The following is a 23,680-nucleotide window of genomic DNA, read 5'->3' as shown; positions in this document are numbered from 1 at the left end:
TTTATAAGGGTAGTATGATAGAAAAGCTAATATCTGCTTGTGGTCTGTTAAGAGAAGTGAAACATTTAGAATCAGGGAAATGTGCTTCTTGTTCTGTTCTGCCCTAGTTAGATCTCATCTAATGTGTGGTTTAGGTATGTATTCTACATTTTGTGAAGGGCATTGATGAAACTGAGGATGCCCACAAGACAGAAGTCAGAATGGTTTAAGACCTCAAGAATATGCCATATAAGGACTGACCAGTTAAAGGAACTTAATGTTTAGCTCAGAGAAGAGTAATAACAAGGTGGTTCCTCCAGGTATCTGAAATTTTCTAATGGGGAAAAAGATTTTTTTCTTCTGTTTGGCCACAGAAAGCGGAGCAATGAAATAAAAGTTGTAGGTCCATCAATTTATGCTATATATAAAGACATACTGATAGTGAGCTGTCACAAATTGGAATGGCCCAATTAGGAAGTTAATGTGATTCTCTTTGTTAGTGATCTTTGTGGATTATTATTATTATTATTGTTTACTATTTTTAAAAATTATAACTTTAAATAACGGTACATATGCATGGGTAATTTTTTACAACATTATCTCTTGCACTTACTTCTGTTCCAATTTTTCCCTTCCCTCCCTCTACCTCCCCTCCTAGATGACAGGCAGTCTTATGCATGTTAAATATGTTATAGTATATCCTAGATACAATAAATGTGTGCAGAACCAAACAGTTCTCTTGTTGCACAGGAAGGTAAAAATTCAGAAGGTAAAAATGACCTGGGAAGAAAAACAAAAATGCAAACAGTTTACACTCATTTTCCAGTGTTTCTTCTCTGGGTGTAGTTGATCCTATCCATCATTGATCAATTGGAACTGAATTAGATCTTTTCTTTGTCGAAGATATGGATGATTACTTTTCAAGTATGTTACAGAGAGAATTCCTAGTCAGATACAAGTTGGACTCTGGTCTCAAAAGGCCCCTTTAAAATCTTAGGATTTGCTGATTCTGTGAACTCACTTTGGAAGGCTTGAAGAAAAGACCCTTGAAGTATTGAAGAAGTTTATATATATAAAATATGTTATGAGAGGGTGTTGGAGAAAAAAAAGGTGAAGGAACCATTCACAGAACCTGGGTTCAAATCCCAATTCTCCCGCTGATAGTATGAACTTGAGCATGTGTCTGTATAAATATACACATACCCTGTACCTTTGAAAATTTTTAATATGTTTGTATCTAAGCATTTGTTTAAAAGAAAATTTAAAATGACCTGCTATATTGATTTTATCAGAACATAGTGCCTGAATTCTAGCTTATCAGACTTGAGGTATGATTTTTTTCCCCCCTTTTCCTTAAGGAATATATTACTTACTTGAAACTTACTTTTTGAACTCATAAATATTAGGAATAAATCTTGTAGGAGCATAACTTTTGAAGTCCAAGATAGCCTGGTCTCCTGCTAAATATAAATAGTTGAGGCATATCCCAAAGAAAAAAAATCAAGCTAAAAATGTTTTATTTTACTTAGTAGCAAGCATTTGTTAAGTTTCTATTCTGTGCTAGGTATTATTTTAAGTTCTGGAATTAGAAAGGTAGAAAAGAAGTAATCCTTATTCTCGGCTTCCTTTCTATGAGTGAGATGGAATTATTTTTTATCATCTGAGTTGGGGAGAAGGGAGGGAAGTGTATGTGATCAGGGTAAACTTCCTGAGAATGTCTACTCTAGATATTGGGAAGACAGCCCAGGTAATCTTCTCATGCAGAAGACATAAAATGGGGTTTATGCAAAATGCCCTAATCCTGAAGATTGCAAGAATGGAGCCAGATCATGAAAGGCATTTATGTATGATCTAAAGGTGGGAAGGACCACTACTCCTTCTTTCCATGCCTCTTGTTTTTGTTCTAAATGACAGCCAGTATTTCACCTTCCAATTCTTTAACTTGAAACCCAACAGGGTCTCCCCACTCCTTCCTGCCCCATCCAGTATTATGATGCAGGTAAGTTGTAATCATGAAGACTACAGGAAGCTATGGAAAGCATTGATGAACTAATGTAAAATGGATTCTTCAGGGCCAGGAAAATAACATGGTGACTATAGTAAAATAGAAAGCACAATAACTGCAAAAATTAAAACTCAATACTCATTATAAAAATGATACAAGTTTGACCTAAAGATGAGATTAGAGAATAATGGTTACTTTTTGTGAAAGTAGGAGTCTATGGATGCATGTAATGTTGGACTTTACTGATAATGTTTTCCTTTTTAAAAAAAAAAAATTACATTATGGAATGGTTTTCTGACCAGGAGGTCACCTGGGGGGAGGGAAGAAGGAGTTGGGTTGGGTATGGTTATACTGGGAAATAAAATGACAAAAATCTCACAATTAGAATGTTAAATAACATTCAAAATGCGTTTTGCCATATAGTGGTGGTTGATTTTTTTGTTGTTGTTTTTTGTTTTGTTTTTAAAGGATACAACACAAAATTTATTTACCCTAGAATGTGGTTATCGGGCTACTAGATTTCTCTAAATTCTGGGTCTTAGGAGTAGATGGACGTGAAATTTAGGAGCAAAGACTATCTCTCATTTCTTGGCATTATGTCTTGCATTTAAAACACTTTTTAAAAATAATAATAGGTTTTTAATTTTAATTTTTTAAATTATAGCTTTTCATTTTCAAATATGAAAAGATAGTTTTCAACATTCACCTTTGCAAAACCTTGTGTTCCAAATTTTATCTCCCACCCTTTCCCTTAGACAGCAAGTAATCCAAGGTAGCTTAAATAAGAGATTTCTTCTGAACAAATTTCCACTTTTATCATGCTATGCAAGAAAAATCGGATCAAAAGGGGAAAAAATAGGAAAGCAAAAAAAAAACAAAAAAAACCAAGCAAGCAAACAATAGCAAGGGGAAAATGCTGTGCTGTGGATCCACATTCAGTGCTTATACAACTCTGGGTAGAGATGGCTCTCTCCATCACAAGACTATTAGAACTGGTCTGAATTTACCTCAGTCTTGAAAAGTCACATCCATCAGAGTTGATCTGATCTTCGTATAATTTTATTATTGCAGTATACAATGTTCTCTTGGTTCTACTCACTTCACTTAGCATCAGGCCATGCAAATCTTTCCAGGCTTTTTGGGAAATCATCCTGCTCATCTTTTCTAATAGAAAAATAATATTCTACATCATTCATATACCATAACTTATCAGCCATTCTCCCACTGGTGGGCATTCACTCCGTTTCCAGTTCCTTTCCACCACAAAAAGGGCTGCTACAAACATTTTTGCACATGTGGTCTCTTTTCTTCCTTTATAATTTCTTTGGGATACAGGCCCAGTAGAAACATCTCATTGTTAAGTCAAAGGGTATGGCAGTGTGATAGTCCTTTGGGCACAGTTCCAAATTACTCTCCAAATGGTTGGATCAGTTCATAACTCCACCAATATGTATTAGTGTTGAGGATTTTAAAGGCAAAACGGACCCACTTGAGCAGGGGATGTGGTCAGATTTGTGGTTTATAAAAAATTTTGGCAGTTGTTGAAGGGAGAGCTTGGAAATTTAGGCTATTGGAATAGTTCAGGTGAGAGGTGATGATTGGGGTAGTGGCCTGTGGCATAGAAAGATAAATGTGAGATATTATAGAGATATTACTAATTTTAGACTAGTCAGACTCCAGACACATTCCAGATTTGGATTTTGGTGTGTGGCCTATATTTGGGAAAATAGGGCAAGGAGCATTTGACTTAAACTCTTCTCCTTTTTCTGTATGTAATTTTTCTGTAAGATACTCATTGTCCTTACGCTATCTTATATGCACATTTTAAAAAATGATTTTAGTTAAAAAAGGGATATGAGATAAGATACTGGATAGCTTGGTATGTGGTAAGGTAGGGTAAAAAAGACTGATATGAATGTTTGAAAGGAATAAGGAAGGAAATGGAAAAAGAATGATTGAGAAGGCAATCTGCTGCAGAAAAATGGGAGAAAGTAGAATTAAGGAGTATGTGTAGAGGAGTTGACTTTGGCGAAGAAAAGGATAACTTCTGCCAGAGGATGGGGAATTAGATTTTAAAAGCAGCTTTATATTTAGGAAGCAAAACTCACTCCCTCTGTAGAATAAGAGGAAAACAAGTCAAACAAATTCCTTCTAATTCATTTATAAATAGCCATCACTAGTTAGAGGAGGCAGGCGTATTGCCTTGGGGGTCTTCTATAGATAAGTTTTTTTTTTTCTTTCTTTCTTTTTTTTAACAACAAATACTTGTTTTCTTATGATCCCAAATTCAAGTGATTCCTTGTAAGTACTGTTTTATTTGACAGCCTTGGTAGAAGAATTTCAGCTGTCATTGCAGCTCTCTTTGTATGTTATTTTTATGCTGAAGAGTTATATAAAACTACATTTTGGTTTTTTGTGAAGTGTTTTTTTTTATGTTTTGATGAGAAGAAAACTTTACATTTTGGATTTTTTTGTCTTTTTAGTCTTAAAAATGTTTAGTTTTTATTAATAACTTTTGTTTTTGCAACACATTCATTTCCAAATAATTTTTGTCATCTCTCCTCTTTCCAGCAAACCATCCATTGTAACAAAGAATAAGAAAGAGAAGGGAAAAAAAATGGGAAAAACCAATGTAACATGTGAGACTATCTGCAGTAGCTAACTAGATTGACACACCCTTGTAATTTAGCAATTTTCTAGGCCATCTTTGAGCAGTTGGTGTTTTCATTTTTGTTGAAGTCATTGTCATTATTTTACTAGTATCTGTTTACTTAGCATCAGTTCTTAAAAATCTTTACTATACTTGTCTGAAGTCTTCATATTTGTCATTTTTTATGGTGCAGTAATAGTCCTTTACATTAATGTTCCACACTTTGTTGTTGTTCACACAGCATTCTAACACTCATTCTCCTTTCTTAAAGAGTTCAACATCTGATTCACACTTTATCTCTTTTCTGCAGATTGGTCTTTATCCTTGAGAACTTCACATAAATCCACAAAGGTGCTCACTCACAATCTAAAAATTTTCATTTTTTTACTGTATTTGACCTTTTACTCATGTCATTGCCATTCATCCCTTCTAGCCCTCTGCTTTTCTCTCATTAAAACTTTTGTTCTCTTTTATCTCTAGTAGTACTGTTAGTCTATTGCGTGACAAAGATTAACTTTTCTAACCTATTACTCAATAGCTGTTTTAAATATATACTGTCTTAATAATAATCTTAAATCCCTTGTCTCTTGTCTTGTCCCTGCTCTTCTTTATTTAGCCTTTGGATTAGTCCCAACATCTTATATTCTTTACTCCTATTCACAAATCTCAGAGTAATGCTAGGGGAATTTTGTAATTATATCACCGTGTACCTTATAAATTGATGTTATCCCTCTTCAACTGGACCCTTATTGCAACAACACTGTGCTTTAATTTCTCCTTACTGAATTGTCTCATTTCTCAAATAAGATATTCCAGATTTTCTCTTTGTATTTCTACTTGCATGTTCCCCTCTCTCCCCCCTTATTTTACTGAAAAAATGGTTTCATTCACCATTGACTCTACTTCTGATTTTTCATCTCAGAAACACATCTCCCACTGTCACTCTCTTTCCCCATCCTCTGTCATAGGTTACCCTTTTCTTTGCCCAAACCAACCCTTCAGTTTTATTCCTCCAATTTTTCTCCAGCAGGTTGCCCTCTCAGTTATCTTTTTTGCATCACCTGTGTGAGTTTCCTATCTCCACAAAAGTATAGGTAGAGATGTCTTCTCATGTCTCTTCATTAGAGTTGTACTTGATCTTTATATTTTACTCTGTTGACTTCTTATTTATTTTAGGAATGTGTCAGTCTTTCCATTTATATTGTTTTAGTTACTGTGTATATTTTATAGGCTCTGACGACATCACATTGTATCAGTTCATATAGATCCTTTCATGTTTTTCTTTGTTTATCACATATTATTTGTTGTTCAGTCATTTGTTCTTCCCTACTCTCCCCATCATTGTTGTTCCTCTATTTGGGATTTCCTTGGCGTAGATACTGAAAGTAACTTGCCTAGAGTCAAACAGGTAATAAGGGTCTGGTACCAGATTTGGAAGATGAGTCTTTGTAACTCCAGGTCTAGAAATTTAACCACTTCATAGTAATATTACATTACATTCACATACCAAAGTTTGTTTAATCATTCTTCAATTGATGAGTCTCTACTTTGTTTTCAATTTTTAGGTATCACAAAAAAGTGCTGCTATTAATATTTTGGCATTTTTTTTCTCATTGAAATCCTTGGGTTATGAGCCCAGTAATATAATCTCTAATTCAAAGGTTAAGGATAATTCTAGTCACTTTATTTGCCTAATTTCAAATTGCTTTCCAAAATCATCGTACTCTTTTCACAGCTCCACCAACAATGTATTAATGTGTCCATTTTTCCTAAAACCTCTTTATCATTGACAGTTGCCATTTTTTGTCATTTTTGCCAATTTGTAGGATGTGAGGTAAAACATCAAATCTAAGAATAAAGCTATCTATCCTCAATTCCTCTCTTTACTTCTCAACCATACGCACCGCTGTTTCAAATTTCATCACTTGAGTGAAACTGCTCTTTCCAAAGTTGAATATTAATTGCCAATGCTGATGGTCTTTTCTGAATCCTAATCTTTTTCAACCTTTGTCTTATATTTGGTAGTCTTGATCCTTCTCTTTCTAGGAAGTCTCTGGATTTTCATGATACCACTCTTTCTTTTTATCATTGAGGGCATGGTTCCAAACTGTATGTTGTAGCCTGGACTTACTTCTCTTCTCTCCTCTCCACTTCACTTTCGCTAATCTCATCAACTCCAGAATGTCAGCTACTAGATGACTCCAGAAGATGTATGTCCAATCTCAGGTTCTTTTCCCACATTATCAGTTATTTTTTGGACTTTTCAAAGTGGAGGCATGTAAATCTATAAAACTTAGCCCAAATTTGTCTTTACATTGTTATTGGACATTATTTCCTTTCCTATACTCAATTATCTACCCAAATTTTGGTCTTTTCCTTGTTCTTCCAAGATGACACTGTATGTTCTATCTGTGCCTTTGTTTTGGTGGTCACCCCATTTCAAAATGCATTTCTTCCTCTATTCATAGGTACTCTCTCCTCCTTAATTCAAAATTACTTTCCTAATTGTGGTTGAACAGTCATATTTGCGTACAAGCTTTGATATTTGTTAATAGGTAGCACTTTTTCTGTGAATTGCTTGTACGTGTTTTTATCTATTGATGCATTTACCTATTTACCTCTTTATTCCAAACCAGTAGTCACTTTGACCTGCCCCACAACTTTACTCTTTTTCTTCCCAAACTATCTGATGTTTGAAGAGATGTGAATTTTCTCTACTGCAGGACTCCTTCACTTAAAAAAGAAGAGGAAGAATGTTATTTGTTTTAGTTTTCTGCTATTTTTTTTTTTAATTGATGGAAGTTAAAAAAAAAAAAGCCTTAGGAAACTTGAGTAAAGCAGAAAAAAGATGAGCAGATATTCAGTGAATGCCAACAAATGTACAGATCGATAGGTGAGATCAGTATAGTACATGTAGGACCTATTTGTTGAAAGTAGTATTAATTTATAAGAGGAAGGTCAAACTTTATAGGAAAGTTTCTGTTCTCATTCTGCTCTCAAATGTTAAGGTGATAGAATTATCAGAATAAAAATCATGTAAGCTTAATAAGTTTTGCTAAGTAGTATCGAGATTATGTAGAAATTCTTCTGATTGTTCATTAATCACATAAATTTAAAAGCCTTAAGCTATAGCATAAATAGGAATTGTTTTTGTTATTTGTATCCCCTAACAAAATTATTGGTATGTGATAAGTCCTTGATAAATTTATGATTGATTAAAAATAAAGGTGATTTAATTTTAATCTTAAAATAGTTTGATCTTTTTGTTATGTGTCTTTTCATAAGTATTTTGTTATTCCCTCCTAGTGTTTTATATCTATTAATTTATATATTTTTTCTTTTATAGATAAAGTGCAGAATTTTAACGACAATGAAAAGAACAGTCACTTTATTTACAAACATATTGAAAGTGGTAATAAACAATCTAACCTTGAAACTACAGCCATTTCTGGAATCAAAATTGAAACCAAGGATTCATATGATACTTGGGATTCCCAAATTGGGAAAAGGTCAGACTCTCCATCAGAAATGTCTCAGACCAAGGTATCCCTACGAACTGGTTTATATGAATGGGATGATGTTGCAGATAACAAACCAGGAGATTTTATTTTACGTTTCGGTAGTGATCATCCTTTAGAGATAAAGAATAAAGAGGAGTTTACAGGTAAAGATGAAATGGGAAATCTACAAGAAGCCATTAATGAAGACCTTCTCCAGAGTGTTCTCAGGCCAAGCAACTGCAGGACGTACTGTAGGTCCGGCAAAGCAAAATCATCACAAGGGGCATCACACTTTGATAAGCTAATGGATGGCACTAGTCATTCTTTAGCCAAAGCAAATAATGAATCAAATCAAGATGGTCTGAATCCAGTTCGGAAAGTTGGTGTAAGTTGTGGGACCAGTTTCAGAGGGACGGTCGGACGGACTAGAGACTACACTGTTCTGCATCCGTCTTGCCTATCCGTTTGTAATGTTACCATACAGGATACAATGGAGCGGAGCATGGATGAATTCACTGCAGCAGCTCCTACGGACTTGGGTGAAGCTGGCCGCCTAAGAAAGAAGGCAGATATAACCACCACCAAGACCACCACTAGACATCGACCCAGCAATACCAAATCCAAAAAGGATGTTAAACTTGAATTTTTTGGGTTTGAAGACAATGATGAGGCAAAAGTTGATGAAGGAGGTTCTGGAAGTTCTAATTACAAAATTAAATATTTTGGATTTGACGATCTCAGTGAAAGTGAGGATGAGGATGAGGATGACTGGCAAGTAGAAAGAAAAGCAAGCAAAAAAAGAACTAAATCGGCCCCATCAGTCTCCTTTCAACCTCCTGCAGAAAGCAATGATAATTATTCCCAGGATAGTCAATCTAATGCAAATCCAGGTAAGTGATATTTAAAAATTAATACTAATATTAAAGAAAGGTTAAAATTATTTGCAGACTTCAAATGGAATGTTAAAGTTTTTTTAGAATTTTAAAGCACTATATGTGATTGCTATCATTAGACCAAATTAAATCTCCCCCCCCCCTTTTTTTTTTTTTGAATATAGATAGATTTTTATTTTATTTTTGGCCTGAATCTATTTTTCCTGTGGGGAAACTTAATAGGAAAAACTCCAATATTCATGAGTGCATCCCTTATGAAAGTTGACGCAAATTAGTTACCTGCAGTAATGAAAGGTTTCAGAACTTGCCCAGGATTACACAAGAGTTGTGTATCAAGGAGGACACGAACCCAGATCTTCTTGATCCTTAGCCTGACTCTTTGTCTAATATACTGAATTTCCTCATAATATCTTGAATCCCATTTAAACATTTTCACAAAGTGAAGAAAGCATTTTAATGGTCAGTTCTCAATTAGGGGAAGCCACTTGCTTGTTGGAAAAGTTTTTTCAGGTGTTTTGTTTTTCATTCTACTATTAGTATTTAAAAAAATTCTAAATGTCGATTTCAGTATTTACTCTTTCTCTTTATATTACAATATTACAATAAAAAGACTGATTTAACTTGATCTAATTGTGTCTGACTCTAGATGATCCTGTCTATGGATTTTCTTGGTAAAGATGCTGGAATGGTTGTCAATTTCCTTTTCTTGTGCACCTTCGTTTTCTAGATGAGAATTGAAGCAAATAGGGCTTTAGTGATTTACCCACGATCTCACAGCTAGTGTTTGAGATCACATTTGAACTCAGGATGCTGAGTTAGGCACAGTGGCTTTACCTAGCTGCCTCTAACTTCAGCTTTAGATTCTAACTCCTGAGTTAAGCAGTTGGTTTTCAGTGAAGAAAGTAGCCCTCAGCCTTCCCAAGTAAAAAACACTTAAACTAATCTAGATTGACTTTTTGAAAATCCGTTTGTCTTATTCAGCTATTTGTTCACAATTCAAATTGAAGGATATAGGAAAGCTTGACTTTTCAAGATGTTGGCCCCAAAGACGTTAGTAACTTTTTGACGGATTTTATTATACCTCAGAACATAAACCAAAAAAGATTCCCATTATGCTATGTATAAAGTCCAGTAAACACAAAATTCTACGTGAGTAAGGGATAGTTCAACCTATGTCTGAAAGAAATTCCCACTATACTATAACCAAAAGTGTTCTTTCCAATCTCTGCTTGATGTCCCCAATGAGAGAAAACCCAACATTTTTTGAGACAACACATTCTACTTGGGGGATAGCTCTAATTGTATTAAACCAAAATGATCTTTTGGCCACTTTTACGCTATGACCTTTAGGGCCAGATCCAAGTCTAATTCCTTTAGATATGTAAAAAATAGTTATCATATCCCCTCTCGTGTCTAAACTTGACCGTTTTCATTAGTTCATTTCTTACATGAAATAAATTCAAGGACTCTTAACATCCTGGCTACTTTTCTTAGACCCTCTATAATTTATCAATGTTCTACTTAAAATTGTGTCTAAAACCGAACACAGTACTCTAGTTCCAGTACTCTAGTTGAGATCTGACCAGGGCATCTGAAAGTGATGCTTCTTTTAAGACAGCCAAAGGTTTCATAACTTTTTTTCATGCCACATTATATCACATTGCTGACTTATTGAACTTGTAATTCGTTAACAACCTTGGCTCTTTTTCGAGACAGCTGCTATCTGACCATACCTCTTGTACCTTATACTTGTGGAGGTGATATTTTGTGTGTCAGAATAAGACTTTATATTTATCCCTATGGATTTTATTTTATTTAGATTTATTTGCAGTGCTTTAGCCAACCACAATCAATAGTTTTTGGATCATGACTTAGTACACAGTATTAGCTATTTCTCTGAACTTTGTCATCTGCTCATCTGTCATGAATTGCCATCTATGTCTTGATCTAGGCCATTGATAAAATTGTAAAATAGGGCCAAGCACAGATCACTTGAGATTCTCCACTAGAACTCTCTTGCCACATTGATGTTGAATCATTAAAAATTGCTATTTGACTCTAGTAGCTATTAAATTGTTAGTTCCTAGAGGTGAAAGTAAGCCATTAGAGTTTATTAAAGGAGGATGAGGATGGGGAAATCACAAAATGAGAAGACTTGTGCCTTATAAAGGAAGATGGTGGATGGGTAAGACTGGAATGAGGAAATATTTGAGTTAGGGACACCAAAAATAATTAAAACTGTGTCATACTTATATTATCATTTAAAAAATTCTTCCATGGTGCTAAATTAGTCAAAATTAGGATTTCACAAAAGTTTGGATTTTTGTAGTAATTAAGATTATATATTGCTTTATATGATTGATTAATTCAGGTTCCTTCACAGTAAAGTGTGCGTTTTGTCAAAATTCTAGAGCTGGAAAGGACTTGAGTTTTAACCTCTCTTTTCTTTCCCTCTCTTCTCTCAACTCCCCTTTTGAAATAAATGAGGAAGCTTAATTTCATGGAGGTTATATTAGGCAATAGTCATGATATGATGTAGGATTTAATTTAACCTATGTCCTCTGTCTCCAACTAATGCCCTTTCCACTGTACCTTACTGGCTGTCTTGTCTCTTAACTTTTTAGAAGACTAAATGTAATGGTTTCAATGAATACACTTGCCAGAGTGGCTTATGAATCTTATCAGCCTGACCATAACAAAACATGTTGCCAGATTTTTCAGGGTTGGGGCCAAGTGAATTACTGATTTAATTTTTCTTCTTTTCAAAAATGTTTTTGATTTTTTTTTCTTTTAAAAAGGGAGGGGAAAAAAGCACATTATTTAGATAATGGTACACCTAGCCTGTGTTGGATATATTTGTATGTGGTATGGAGTACTAAAAACCTTTTGGAGTCAGAAAGACCTGGAGACAATTTACTTATTGCTCAGCAGCATACCAGTCAGTTCAGTAAGACTAGGAGTTATAGATTGGTAGATGCAGTTTCCTAAATCCACGTACTCCTGTTTCCCCTCCTTCCTCCACGAGTGTGTTTCTAATGTGGTATTGTGAAAATAGATGTGAATGTGTATGTTAATAGCTTTGTGTGAGAATTCTCCTCATTGAAGATATAAAAAACATATATATGAGAGTGTTGGATATATGGTGATATATTTCTCTGTTTTGTTCAGAAACACTGACTTTGAATTCAGAGACTTTCCTGAATCTAAGTTGAGCATTCTATCCAATATGTCATGCTGCTTCTGTGGAAAGATTTAAAATGAAACTCTTTTGCTTTGTTTTGGGGATAAGCCTCCTTGGGTTCAGATTGCTTTGTTCTTGAGTTGAGAGGTAAAGTGGACTGCTAGGTCAGAATGTTTATTACTTTGTTAGATATGATGTATGCCCTTAATTGTTTTTCCTGCAAAGGAAAGGTTAGGTCTGAATCTGAACTGTTATATTTTGTTTTAGTTTTTTTCTCTTTCCCTCCTGGACATAATAAAAGTTATTCATATATATATCTTAAATATTAATCATATTTTTTCATAGTTATAATTTTATTTAATAGATAACTAAATTAAACTGGTAGAATTTGCTGGTTGTGAATTACCATTGCAGCTCTTTTGGACTTTTCAGAGGATTCACCTGGTGTGCCTGGAAACATAAAGAAGACCACAAATAAACAAGGAGATAAATCAAAGGAAAACACTAGGAAGATTTTTAGTGGCCCCAAACGAGTAAGTATTATTGGTAATTTTGTTTGAAATTTCTTCCTGTCCCACTTTTTTTTTTTTTTTTTTGGTTTAAAATTCGGGATCTTATCGTATAGAATAAAATGTTTTTGCATATGATTCTTATACATGTGATAGAATTTTTAAAGTAGAAACACTTTTTTACTTGTCTTTTTAAATGAACTTTAATTTCAACTTATAGAACTTAAAATTTTGTGATGTTTCCCCCCTCAAGTTGTGTTTTTGAAAGAGACTAGAATGAGGGTATGGTTTATTACTGTACTTTTTAATACAAATTTCCAAGAATGTTGTCTTAGTAAATTCCACTAAATAGTGTTTATACTACCTTAGACTATTCATTTGGCTTAGGAAAGAATGGTTATTGATTAATTGTAGAATTATGTATGTAGAGGGAAGAAATTACCTTATGATATATGGGTGTGTGTGTGTGTGTGTGTGTGTGTGTGTGTGTGTGACACTAAACATGATTGTGGGGAAAGTGAAAATTTTAGTACCCTCTACATGTTCTGTTTTTTAAAAATTTTTAAGGGAAAGTGGTGGAATAGTATTAGTCTGGAAAACTTTAGGTAACCAAAAATACCGATTTATATAGACACCTTTTCTCCAAATGAGGTTAAGTGATCTGTTCACAGCACTTGCAGAGAGAGATTGTAAGAGAGAGAGAGACATGCACATTCTAGTACATATATAAATGACATTTCATTAGTTTATTGGATTAGATATCCTTTGAAGTCTTTTTCTAGCTTTTAAATCCTATGTTCCTACAGTACTTTCATTTAATATATATGTGGAGCAGAAGTTGGGGAAAATGATTGTTATAAATGAATTAGAAAGCAGTGTTTAAAATTAGTTTTGGGTAAAGAATCCTCTTTAGGCCTTGAATAAAATTAAGTGAGTATCTCAGTAGTTCTTTTAAAATATAAAATGCAAAATATTATGGTACAGAAACTTTAGATTACTACTGAATCATTGATCATTGAAGTCATGACTTCAGCAAAGTGGGAATTGTGTAGAATGTTGTACAGGGTGGCAGACCTGGTCAAGTATGTTGGTTCTCAGCTCTTTTTAAATTTCTTGTTATGAGGAATAACCTGCTGGATTTCAGTGGCTAGGATATATTTGGAAAGGATAACTTTTTTAAAAATAGCATGTCCATATTGGCCTAAGAATGGTAAAGAAAATAAATTCCATATAAAGCCATTGAATAGCAAAAATTACACCTAGGTTAAATATCAAGACCAGGTTACCCATCCATAAAAAACCCAGCTTGGTATTATGATAATTTTTTTTGATGTATCTAAACAAAAGTCCTAATTGCTATAATTGTGGTGGCATTAGGTTGGTCATTTGTAATAGAAATTGTGCCCTCTTCATGTAGTCCAGAAATGGGGAAAATGGTTTTTATTCAAACATGTGTGTTTTAACATACATATGAGCATACAAATGTAGTACACATTGTTTTTTATTATGATCTCATGATTTCTGCTTTCCTCAGTATAAAAAAGTTCTCTTTTAGCACCACTTTCCACAATTTAATAAATGAGGAATTTGATAAATTTAAACTTTGGCTAGTGGTAAAGACAACAAAGACACGATATCCTGGTTCAGTCCAATGGTCTTAATGATGTGTTTCCGTATGTCTCCTGAAAAGTACTTTTTATAAGTGTTCATGAAAGCAGCTTCAAGAGTTCTTTGTAAGTTCCCTGAGGGGTAGTTTTCAATTGTGTGATGACATCATCGCAAGGACTTTTAGAAACTTTCTCAATCAGGAATAAGAAGCCATCTAGTAGACACTGTCTAATAAGGATATAGAACATTCCCTTGCCTTTAAGGTAAGGGTTTTTTGGTTCCATTGCATACAGCAGGTTAAAATGTGAAGAAGACAAAAAAGTCTTCTTTTGGTCTTCAACCAGTTTGGGTTGAGTTGTGGGATGGTACAACAAACAATATACTTGTTAAAAAACAGAAAGACAGCTCCTTTAGAAAAGATGGAGGAGGAAAATATCCAGTTAATAATTGGATATTGGAACAAATGCAGGAAAATTTTTTTAAAGTGTGATAAAATAAATATTGGGACTGCAAATTAACTAAGATTTGTGTGAAATGAAAAGAGAACACTTTTTTAAAAACTTTTTATTGACAGAACCCATGCAGCGTAATTTTTTACAGCATTATCCCATGCACTCACTCCTGTTCCGATTTTTCCCCTCCTTCCCTCCACCCCCTTCCGCAGATGGCAAGCAGTCCTTTACATGTTAAATAGGTTACAGTATATCCTTGATACAATATATGTGTGCAGAACTGAACAGTTCTCTTGTTGCACAGGGAGAATTGGATTCAGAAGGTATAAATAACCAGGGAAGAAAAATAAAAATGCAAGCAGTTTATATTCATTTCCCAGTGTTCTTTCATTGACTGTAGCTGCTTCTGTTCATCCTTGATTAATTGAAACTGAATTAGCTCTCTTTATCCAAGAGATCCACTTCCATCAGAATACATCCTCATATAGTATCATTGTTGAGGTATGTAATGATCTCCTGGTTCTGCTCATTTCACTTAGCATCAGTTCATGTAAGTCTCGCCAGTCCTCTCTGTATTCATCCTGCTGGTCGTTTTTACAGAACAGTATTATTCCATAATACCTTTTTATTTTATATATATATATAATTCCATATGTATATTCCATATATTATATATAATAATTACATCATATACCACAATTTACTCAGCCATTCTCCAGTTGATGGGCATCCATTCATTTTCCAGCTTCTAGCCACTACAAACAGGGCTGCCACATAGATTTTGGCACATACAGGTAAGGGAACACTTTAAAAGAATTTTATCTTAATCAGTTAAACACCGCCAAAATGTGGTGTTTCTTTTTCTTCTTTAAAATAATGGTTCTCTCTGGGGGAGAAGGTTTCTCGAGGAGCTTCTCTTGGAGGTAGCCTTAGTATCAGTTGAAAGTAATAATCACCCAAAACACAGCCAGGTGATAAAAGTTCAGATCTTTTATTGTCTCTAATATAGCCCGGTTAGCTTAGAGCCCTCCGAATGTCTCCAAATCCAAAGGTCTGTCCTTCAGCTTCTGCCTCTGCTTTCTTCAGCCTCCAGCCAGCACAAAGATGGAATGAATCTCTTGTCTCCTTCACTTGGGGCTCGGCTAGCTTTCTGGTGAGTCTTTCAGACTAGCTTGGTCTCAGTGGGGGAAGTGCAGGAACCCAGCCACCACAGTGGTGTGAGATGAAGATGAATCTGATTGTGCCTCTGAGAGAGCCCTCTCAATCTTCCGCTGAACTCTCAACTTGTAGCTTCTTCCTCTGAAAACTCTTCTTCCACCATCAGCCAGCCAAGTGGAAAATATTTTCATGCATAAATAAGGGCTAGCCTAGTTTAGATTCTGTAGACTTTAATACTAATGTAATTGTTTAGAATAGAGAGTTGCATAAAGCACTGAATATTTAAATAATTTTCACCAGGATCTTCTTGGTTTTCTATCTTCTTTATAAAGAAAGAAACTGGAAAAGTTTCACTAAGATTTTGTTCAGAATATTTCATGATACAGAGGATCATAAAAGTATAGAATTGAGTAGGTTATAAAAGAGAATCTGGTGAAATTTCAGTAAGGATAATGTCTAAAGTTTATGAGACAATTTATCATTAAATAAGTCTATGTACATACATCATCTTTGATATGAAAAATTCCCAGAAAAAAATTCTGTTGTAATGTATTTTCCACATAGCTTGTTTTAAATTTGTTCTTCTATTATCTTTTTAAAATATTGTCACTAAAAATCAATCTTACCTTTCTTCCATCCTTCCCAATTAAGAAAGAAAAACAAAACAAACAAGTTACAAACAAGTAGTTGAGAAAAATAAATTTCTGCATTCATGACTTCCAAAACTTTTTTCTCACTTTGTACTTTCAATCTTTCTTTTTTTTTTCTTTTCCCTTTCTTCTTTTTTTATTATAGCTTTTTATTTACAAGATATATGCATGGGTAATTTTTCAGCATTGACCCTTGCAAAATCTTCAGTTCCAACTTTTCCTCTCCTTCCTCCCACCACCACCCCTAAATGGCAGATAGATCAATACATGTTAAATATGTTAAAGTATATGTTAAATACAATATATGTATACATAGCCATATAGTTATTTTGTATGGATAGGAGAAAAAAGAAAAATCGGACTTTGAAATAAGGTTAAAAATAACCTGAGAAGGAAATAAAAAATGTAAGCAGACAAAAAGAGGGAGTGGAAATGCTATGTTGTGGTTCACATTTCCCAGAGTTTTTTCGCTGAGTGTAGCTGGTTATCTTCATTATTGAAATAACAAATGGAACTGATTTGGTTCATCTCATTTTTGAAGAGAGCCACATTGATCAGAATTGATCATCATATAGTATTGTTGTTGAAGTATATAATGATCTCCTGGTCCTGCTCATTTCACTCAGCATCAGTTCATGTAAGTCTCTCTAGGCTTTTCTGAAATCATCCTGCTGGTCATTTCTTACAGAACAATAATACAGAACACTATGACCAAAAGAAAAGTCAAAATATTATATTAAATATTAATATATAAATGTGAAATAATTATATTTCAAAAAATCTTTAAAGAAAACTGTCCAGATTTCTTGGAACCAGGGGACAAAGTGGAAGTAGGAGTGACCAGTTACTTGCTCCAGTGAAAACTACCAAGAACAGCAAAGTCAAAATCCAAAATCTATGTAGATGCAAAAAACCATCTAGAAATTATAAATTCAAATACTGAAATTTCAGGTTCAAGTATGACTTAGAAAGTACCAATATAAAGATGTAGGGAGCTTGGAAAGACATTCCAAAAAGTAAAGAATAATCTCTCTTTTTTTAAAATAGCTTTTTATTTTTAAAATATATGCAAAGATTTCAACATTCATCCTTGCAAAACCTTGTGTTCCAAATTTTTCTCCTTTCCTTTCTCCCACCCTTTCCCCTCAACAGCAAATAATTCAAAATATGTTAAACTGCACAGAAAAAAATCAGATCAAAAAGAGGGAAAAAATGAGAAAGGAAACAAAAAGCACCAAACAACAACAAAAATGGTGTAAATACTATGTAGTGTCCACACTGTCTTCTTTGGTTGCAGATGGCTTTCTCCCATGACAGCTATTAGAATTTACCTGAATCACCTCATTGTTGAAAAGAGCCACATCCATCAGAGTTGATCATCATATAATCTTCTTGTTGCCATGTACAATGTTGTCTTGGTTCTATTCACTAAATATTAGTTAAGTCTCTCTAGGCCTTTCTGAAATCACTGCTGATCATTTCTTAATAATAATATTCCATAACATTCATATGCCATAATTTATTCAGCCATTCTCCAACTGATGGACATATATTCAGATCCATTTTGTTTCTACTTCAAAAAGGAATGCTCCAAACATTTTTCTAGAAAAGTCTTTCCATCTTTTCTCCTGTGTTCTATTCATTATAAAAGTTAACTAGTCATTAACTATAGAATGGAAATGTATTAAACCAGAGATTTCCTTGCTCATAAAATAGCTTAAAGATCTGATACTCATAAAAAAAGTTAGTGCCTTTTTTTTTTTTTTTTAAGAAGATGGGGTAGAGGTTGAGATTGTCATTCCCATTATAGTTTCTTTTCCTATTAATCTGCACATGTTGCCCTGTTAATCAGTTAAACCAGTTGTTTTCTTCTTTTACAATATGCCACAGTATTCATCTGTCCTGTTTTGGCAGTAAGATAGTAAGAGAGAAATAAAGTGTGTGAGAGAGAGAGTGAGTGAGTGTGTGTGTGTGTGTGTGTGTGTGTGTGTGTTGAAGCTTTTAGATTATGTGAAATAAATTGTGTTTAAATGTATGTATTTTATTTTGCTTAACTTACAATTATCAGAATAAGCTTTTGTTAAAATGACCTTAAGCATGTGTTGGGTGGAATTTTGATGTAACTAAGTCAAGTTATCCTTGGTTATTTAGAGTATCCACAGCAAAAAAAAATAAATCCATTGTTTTAGTGAATACACTATATTACTATGTTATATTGCTGTTGTTATATTTTTTCTAATTTAATTCATTTTGGTGTACACTGAAACCTGAATGGATTTATTCTCTTGAATAATAGAATTTCACTTAAAATTTCTATTGTTGCTGAATGGATTAGAAAACAGCATTATAGTGAATCATCGAAGATTAACATCCATAATATGAAACATTTATATATTAACAACTAAATCTGGAAACTGTTGGCTGATTCTTGATTCCTTTTATAGTAGGGCATTGAAAGTACTAGTTCAAGTGAGAGAGAATCAAGCCTAGAGTGAATCACTGTAAAATAGGAAGCTATGTTCCTCTTTGGGAAAAATGGGGACTTTAAGGAGAGATTGGAGATGAAAATGAGTAGGGAAATTTCTGGAGGGGGTTTGATATGGAAGAAGGACACAATGAAGGGATTCATATAGGCATAAGAGTAGGAAGAAATTAGTACCTTTTCCTTGGAGAAACTTGGAGTCAGGATGTAATAGAGAGACGCTAGAGGGATAAATGGGGTAAAAAACTAGGAGATTAGAAGGACAAAGAAGAAATTAAATATGAATAATAAAATGGTTCATATTATCAGTTGTTGCCGGTTTTGGCCAGAAGCTTCCTAATTGGGATCTAAATGATTGGGTATTTGTTTGAAATTTATTAATTGATCTTCATTTGTAGGGCGTTTGCCTTCTCTCCCTTCCAGTAGCTTTTGTATTTTTGTTGGTCCCTAAGCAAAGGGCAGGAAAGATATTCATAGATTTACATTGTAAACACACTTTTTTTGGGGGGGGGGGACTCCTTTTCTTTTTTATATTATAGCTTTTTATTTACGAGATATATGCGTAGATAATTTTTCAGCATTGACAATTGCAAAACCATTTGTTCCAACTTTTCCCCTCCTTCCCCCCATCCCTTCCCCCAGATGGCAGATTGACCAATACATGTTAAATATGTTAAAGCATAAGTTAAATACAATATATGTATACATGTTCATACAGTTGTTTTGCTGTACAAAAAGAATCGGACTTTGAAATAGTGTACAATTAGCCTGTGAAAGAAATAAAAAATGCAGGTGGACATAAATAGAAGGATTCGGAATTCTATGTAGTGGTTCATAGTCATCTCCCAGAGTTCTTTCACTGATCCAGAAAGGATTTTGATGAAGACAGTGATCAGACAAAAATAGAGGGATTGGGAATTCTATGTAGTGTAACCACAAAATTTTTGATTCTCGGGAAATAGATACACTAATCTGATGGAAAATGGAAATGTTTCAACAAGATTTTAGTTTTCAGTGATTAATTCTCTTTTAGTAAGGACACTTCTGATTCGGAGATATTTCCTTTCATATAGTACTTGTATTTGTTAAAAAAAAACACAAAAAAACAACAAAACTCAAACTTTAGAACTAGGAAAACATTGTTCATAAATCCTTGTGTCTTACTAAAATATGAAATGTGCATAAGTAGATTAGTAATAGTTGACTTGCTAATATGCTATATATAACACTTGGTCAACTTGACATTAAACATTTTATTCAAGTTGTGGATTTTTTAATTGTGTTTTAATATGGGGGCCAAATAGATTGATTGACTTGATGGTTTTTCTTCTATGAAAATAATCTTAACTGTTTGGAGCCCTTCAAAAAAGGCAAGTAGTAAAATTTCTCTTTTAGAGACCTAAGGACCATGGGCTTAAGGGAATTGGGTCATTTTTGCTCCATGTAGTCAATTCTCACTTGTTTTGTTTTAACCTTGATTCTTTATGATTCAGTTTTATGATTATCCTGTCATACTGTGATTTAGGTCTTGGTTTACCATGGAAACCATGGAAAAGCAGTTGTTCTCTCTAGGTATTCAGACAGTAGCTATGCTTTGAATCTTTGATTCTCTGAATATTGTAGTAAAAATAAAAGTAAATCAGGACCAATACTATGTCCAGCTTTTGTAGTATTTAGTGATTATTAGTTACTTGGCAGCCTGTAATTTTGTGTCTTTTTAATCATGTGATGTCACACATTTTGGAATATACATCAGATCTTCATGTTCTTTTGCTATTACAAACTAGAGGGGCCCTTGGTTTTTCTCTCTTTAAAGTAGGGGAAATAACACTTAAGCTACCCACCAGAACTGTTTTGAAAAACAAGTACTTTGTTAAGTGTTTAAACACTATGTAAATGTGACATTGGTTTATTGATCTAGTCAAAGCAAATTTTCTACAAAAAATAATTCTTCATAAATGTCCATAAGATATATTGAAAATAAAGGACATGTAATTTCTTTTCAGGTTATTTTGTTACCTTATTGGGTTTTAATTTTTTGTGTGCATGCGTATATGTGTACCTCATACTTGATCTAAATACCCAAATTCTAAGTTCTTGTATTGCAATAATATCATGTTAGGTTTTTATTACTTGACATTCAGGAAAAAGGTTTTAGGAGCATAAACACACCACAAGATGAGCTGTTATATTGTAATAGATGATTCTTTAGCATCTAAACTTTTTTAAAGAATTGCATGTAATTTTAATTATTTCCTAAGTGATAGCTCTTTAAGGGGATAATATAATAGTCCATTAGGTTAATATTTTTTAATAGTTCTTCTAACTTCTTAAATGAGCTTTAATATGAAGTTAAAATGCTTTTTAAAATCCCTTCAAGTAGGTACCCTTCTTTTGGTCTGTTTTGAATTTTAAAATCATTAATGGATTTGTGAGGTCATTTTGAAGCTCTGACTCTCTGTGCTTCTAAAAAGACTAGTGCTTAAGTAATTGTCTTTAAAATGAGTGCTAGTTGATGTAAGGATATTTCATGTTGAATTACTTTATCAAATGTAAGTTGAGGTTTCTAATTATGAACATAGCAAAGATTTTGTGCTTCTTTAAGTAGTCAGATTATAAGAGTAAGTACATTAATATGTACTATCTATAGTCATTGATGATTACCTATTCTGAGCACCATATACATTTATTCATATATTGGAGAGATGCTATCATGTATCTTTAGAATTATACTGAAATAAAATTCTATAAAAGTAGCATATAGTTTCCCATTAAATATGGCTATTTGGGAGTTTGCAACCTATATGAATTAAGTAATAAGTAATGCCAGATTAAGTGCTTTATTACCTCCTTTTGTTTAGAAATATTGAAGAAAGAATTGCAATGGAGACAGCAGATACTTCCAAGGATAGAATATTCATGTGTGTCAAAGAAAATATATCTTTGGGTCCTTTAAGAAGCAGTGTGGAATATAGCAAATAATAAGAGAGCTTGGAGAGCTGCTTATATTTTGAAGTATTGTTTTCATAAGTCAGATTTGAATTATACTAAACTATAAAAATCCACAATAATATAGTACTAAAAATAAAAGCTGCAAAACTTATGATAACATCTCTCTTGAGGACATTTTCATTAAATTTTTTTTTAATGTTTTTTAATGTTTTTCTATGGAGCTTGTCACACAGTGAGAGGTCCAGTTCAATTCAGCAATAACCTACAGTGACCAGTTACTTGTGCAAAATAAGTTTTGCTCGTTTTTCATAAGTAATTATGTATTGCAGCTTACCAGTTTCTTTTTGTGCTGGTATTCATGATAATTTTTTTTTAAGTCTTTTTTTTTTTTTTTAAATTTTATTTAATAATAACTTTGTATTGACAGAATCCATGCCAGGATAATTTTTACACAGCATTTTCCCTTGCAATCACTTATGTTTCGTTTTTTTTTTCCCTCCCTCCCTCCTCCCCCCCCCCCCCCCCCCCCAAGATGGCAAGCAGTCCTATATATGTTAAATATGTTGCAGTATATCCTAGATACAATACATATTTGCAGAACCGGATAATTTTTAAATTATTGACAGAAATACTATACTTTTTTGTTGTTATTCTTTACAATACAATACAATGAAACCAGTTTGGATTCTTCTTATGGAAATAAGTGAATTAAAAATGTCAATACCTCCTTACTTTTGAGGTTTTTTTGAAGAATTGTATTACCAAAGACATGATTTGGCTTTCCAATGGAAATGATATAAATAGTTTACAAAACCTTAAAGAAGTATATAAATTTCAGCTATTTTTAATTTTTATTAACTGTTGACTTAGTTTTAACCTTAAAATGCAAAACAATTCTGAATTATATTTTTGTCTTATTCTCTTTCAACAGGCAACTCTATACCTATCCCTACTTTAACTTATTCTTTTGTTTCCTTGGTAAATGTGAAAGAAATGCCTATTTTCTCCATTTTAATCTTTTGCCTGAAATCTGAATTTCTGGAATCTGGGACCTGGACCTACTAATATTGGGATAATATTGGGACAAATAATAGAGGACAAAAGCCAGGACCTAAGAAAATCTTCCTTGCCTTGATTTCTACAACTTGGAATAAAAGCATCCAGAATCTAATTTCCCAAACCATTATTAGTACATGCTCAGTACCTAGTCATTTAGATGATAAATGAATGCCACCATCTGTGCACAAATATGAAACTTGATACAATGAAGATTTAGCAACAGTGTAGCTAATAAAATAAGCTGATGATAGAAATTGTGTGGATGGATTAATTATTATACTGCTCAGTTAAGATTTTCTATCCTAGTATCCAGAGGATACCAAGTACTAGAAGAGAGATTTAATAACCACAACAACAAATCTAAGGGTTGTTGCCAAATTCAGCTTTCTATGTTTTTCATTCAAATTATTGGGGTCATGAGTGAAAGGTAGTTCTAGTATCTGTGGGAAAGATAGAATTGGAAGTCAAAAAAGTGAGGGTAATGCTATCACTTATGCAGGATTTCATTATAATGAAGGCCAGTTCAGGAGCTAAGAGGCTAAAGGCTCATTTAGAACTGGAGTGAAGTGGGTGTTATGAGCCATGTTTTTCCCCTAATTTAT

The 23,680-nt window shown here is 33.5% G+C and overlaps 1 protein-coding gene across 3 annotated transcripts in view; it reads left to right on the top strand.

The window, feature by feature from the left end:
• The window catches only part of WAPL (WAPL cohesin release factor), an 88,976-nt gene that overhangs the window by 20,995 nt on the left and 44,301 nt on the right, over positions 1-23,680 (top strand). For 2 of the 3 annotated variants that reach the window (XM_051982371.1, XM_051982373.1), the window contains exons 4-5: positions 7,981-9,024; positions 12,623-12,741. In XM_051982371.1, the coding sequence (XP_051838331.1) occupies positions 7,981-9,024; positions 12,623-12,741 (1,163 nt within the window). The remainder of the gene's footprint in view (positions 1-7,980; positions 9,025-12,622; positions 12,742-23,680) is intronic. The other variant, XM_051982372.1, reaches the window with a different exon arrangement.

Source organism: Antechinus flavipes, chromosome 2 (assembly GCF_016432865.1).
Source record: "Antechinus flavipes isolate AdamAnt ecotype Samford, QLD, Australia chromosome 2, AdamAnt_v2, whole genome shotgun sequence".
NCBI lineage: Eukaryota > Metazoa > Chordata > Mammalia > Dasyuromorphia > Dasyuridae > Antechinus > Antechinus flavipes.
This window is presented reverse-complemented; position numbering and strand designations above follow the sequence as displayed.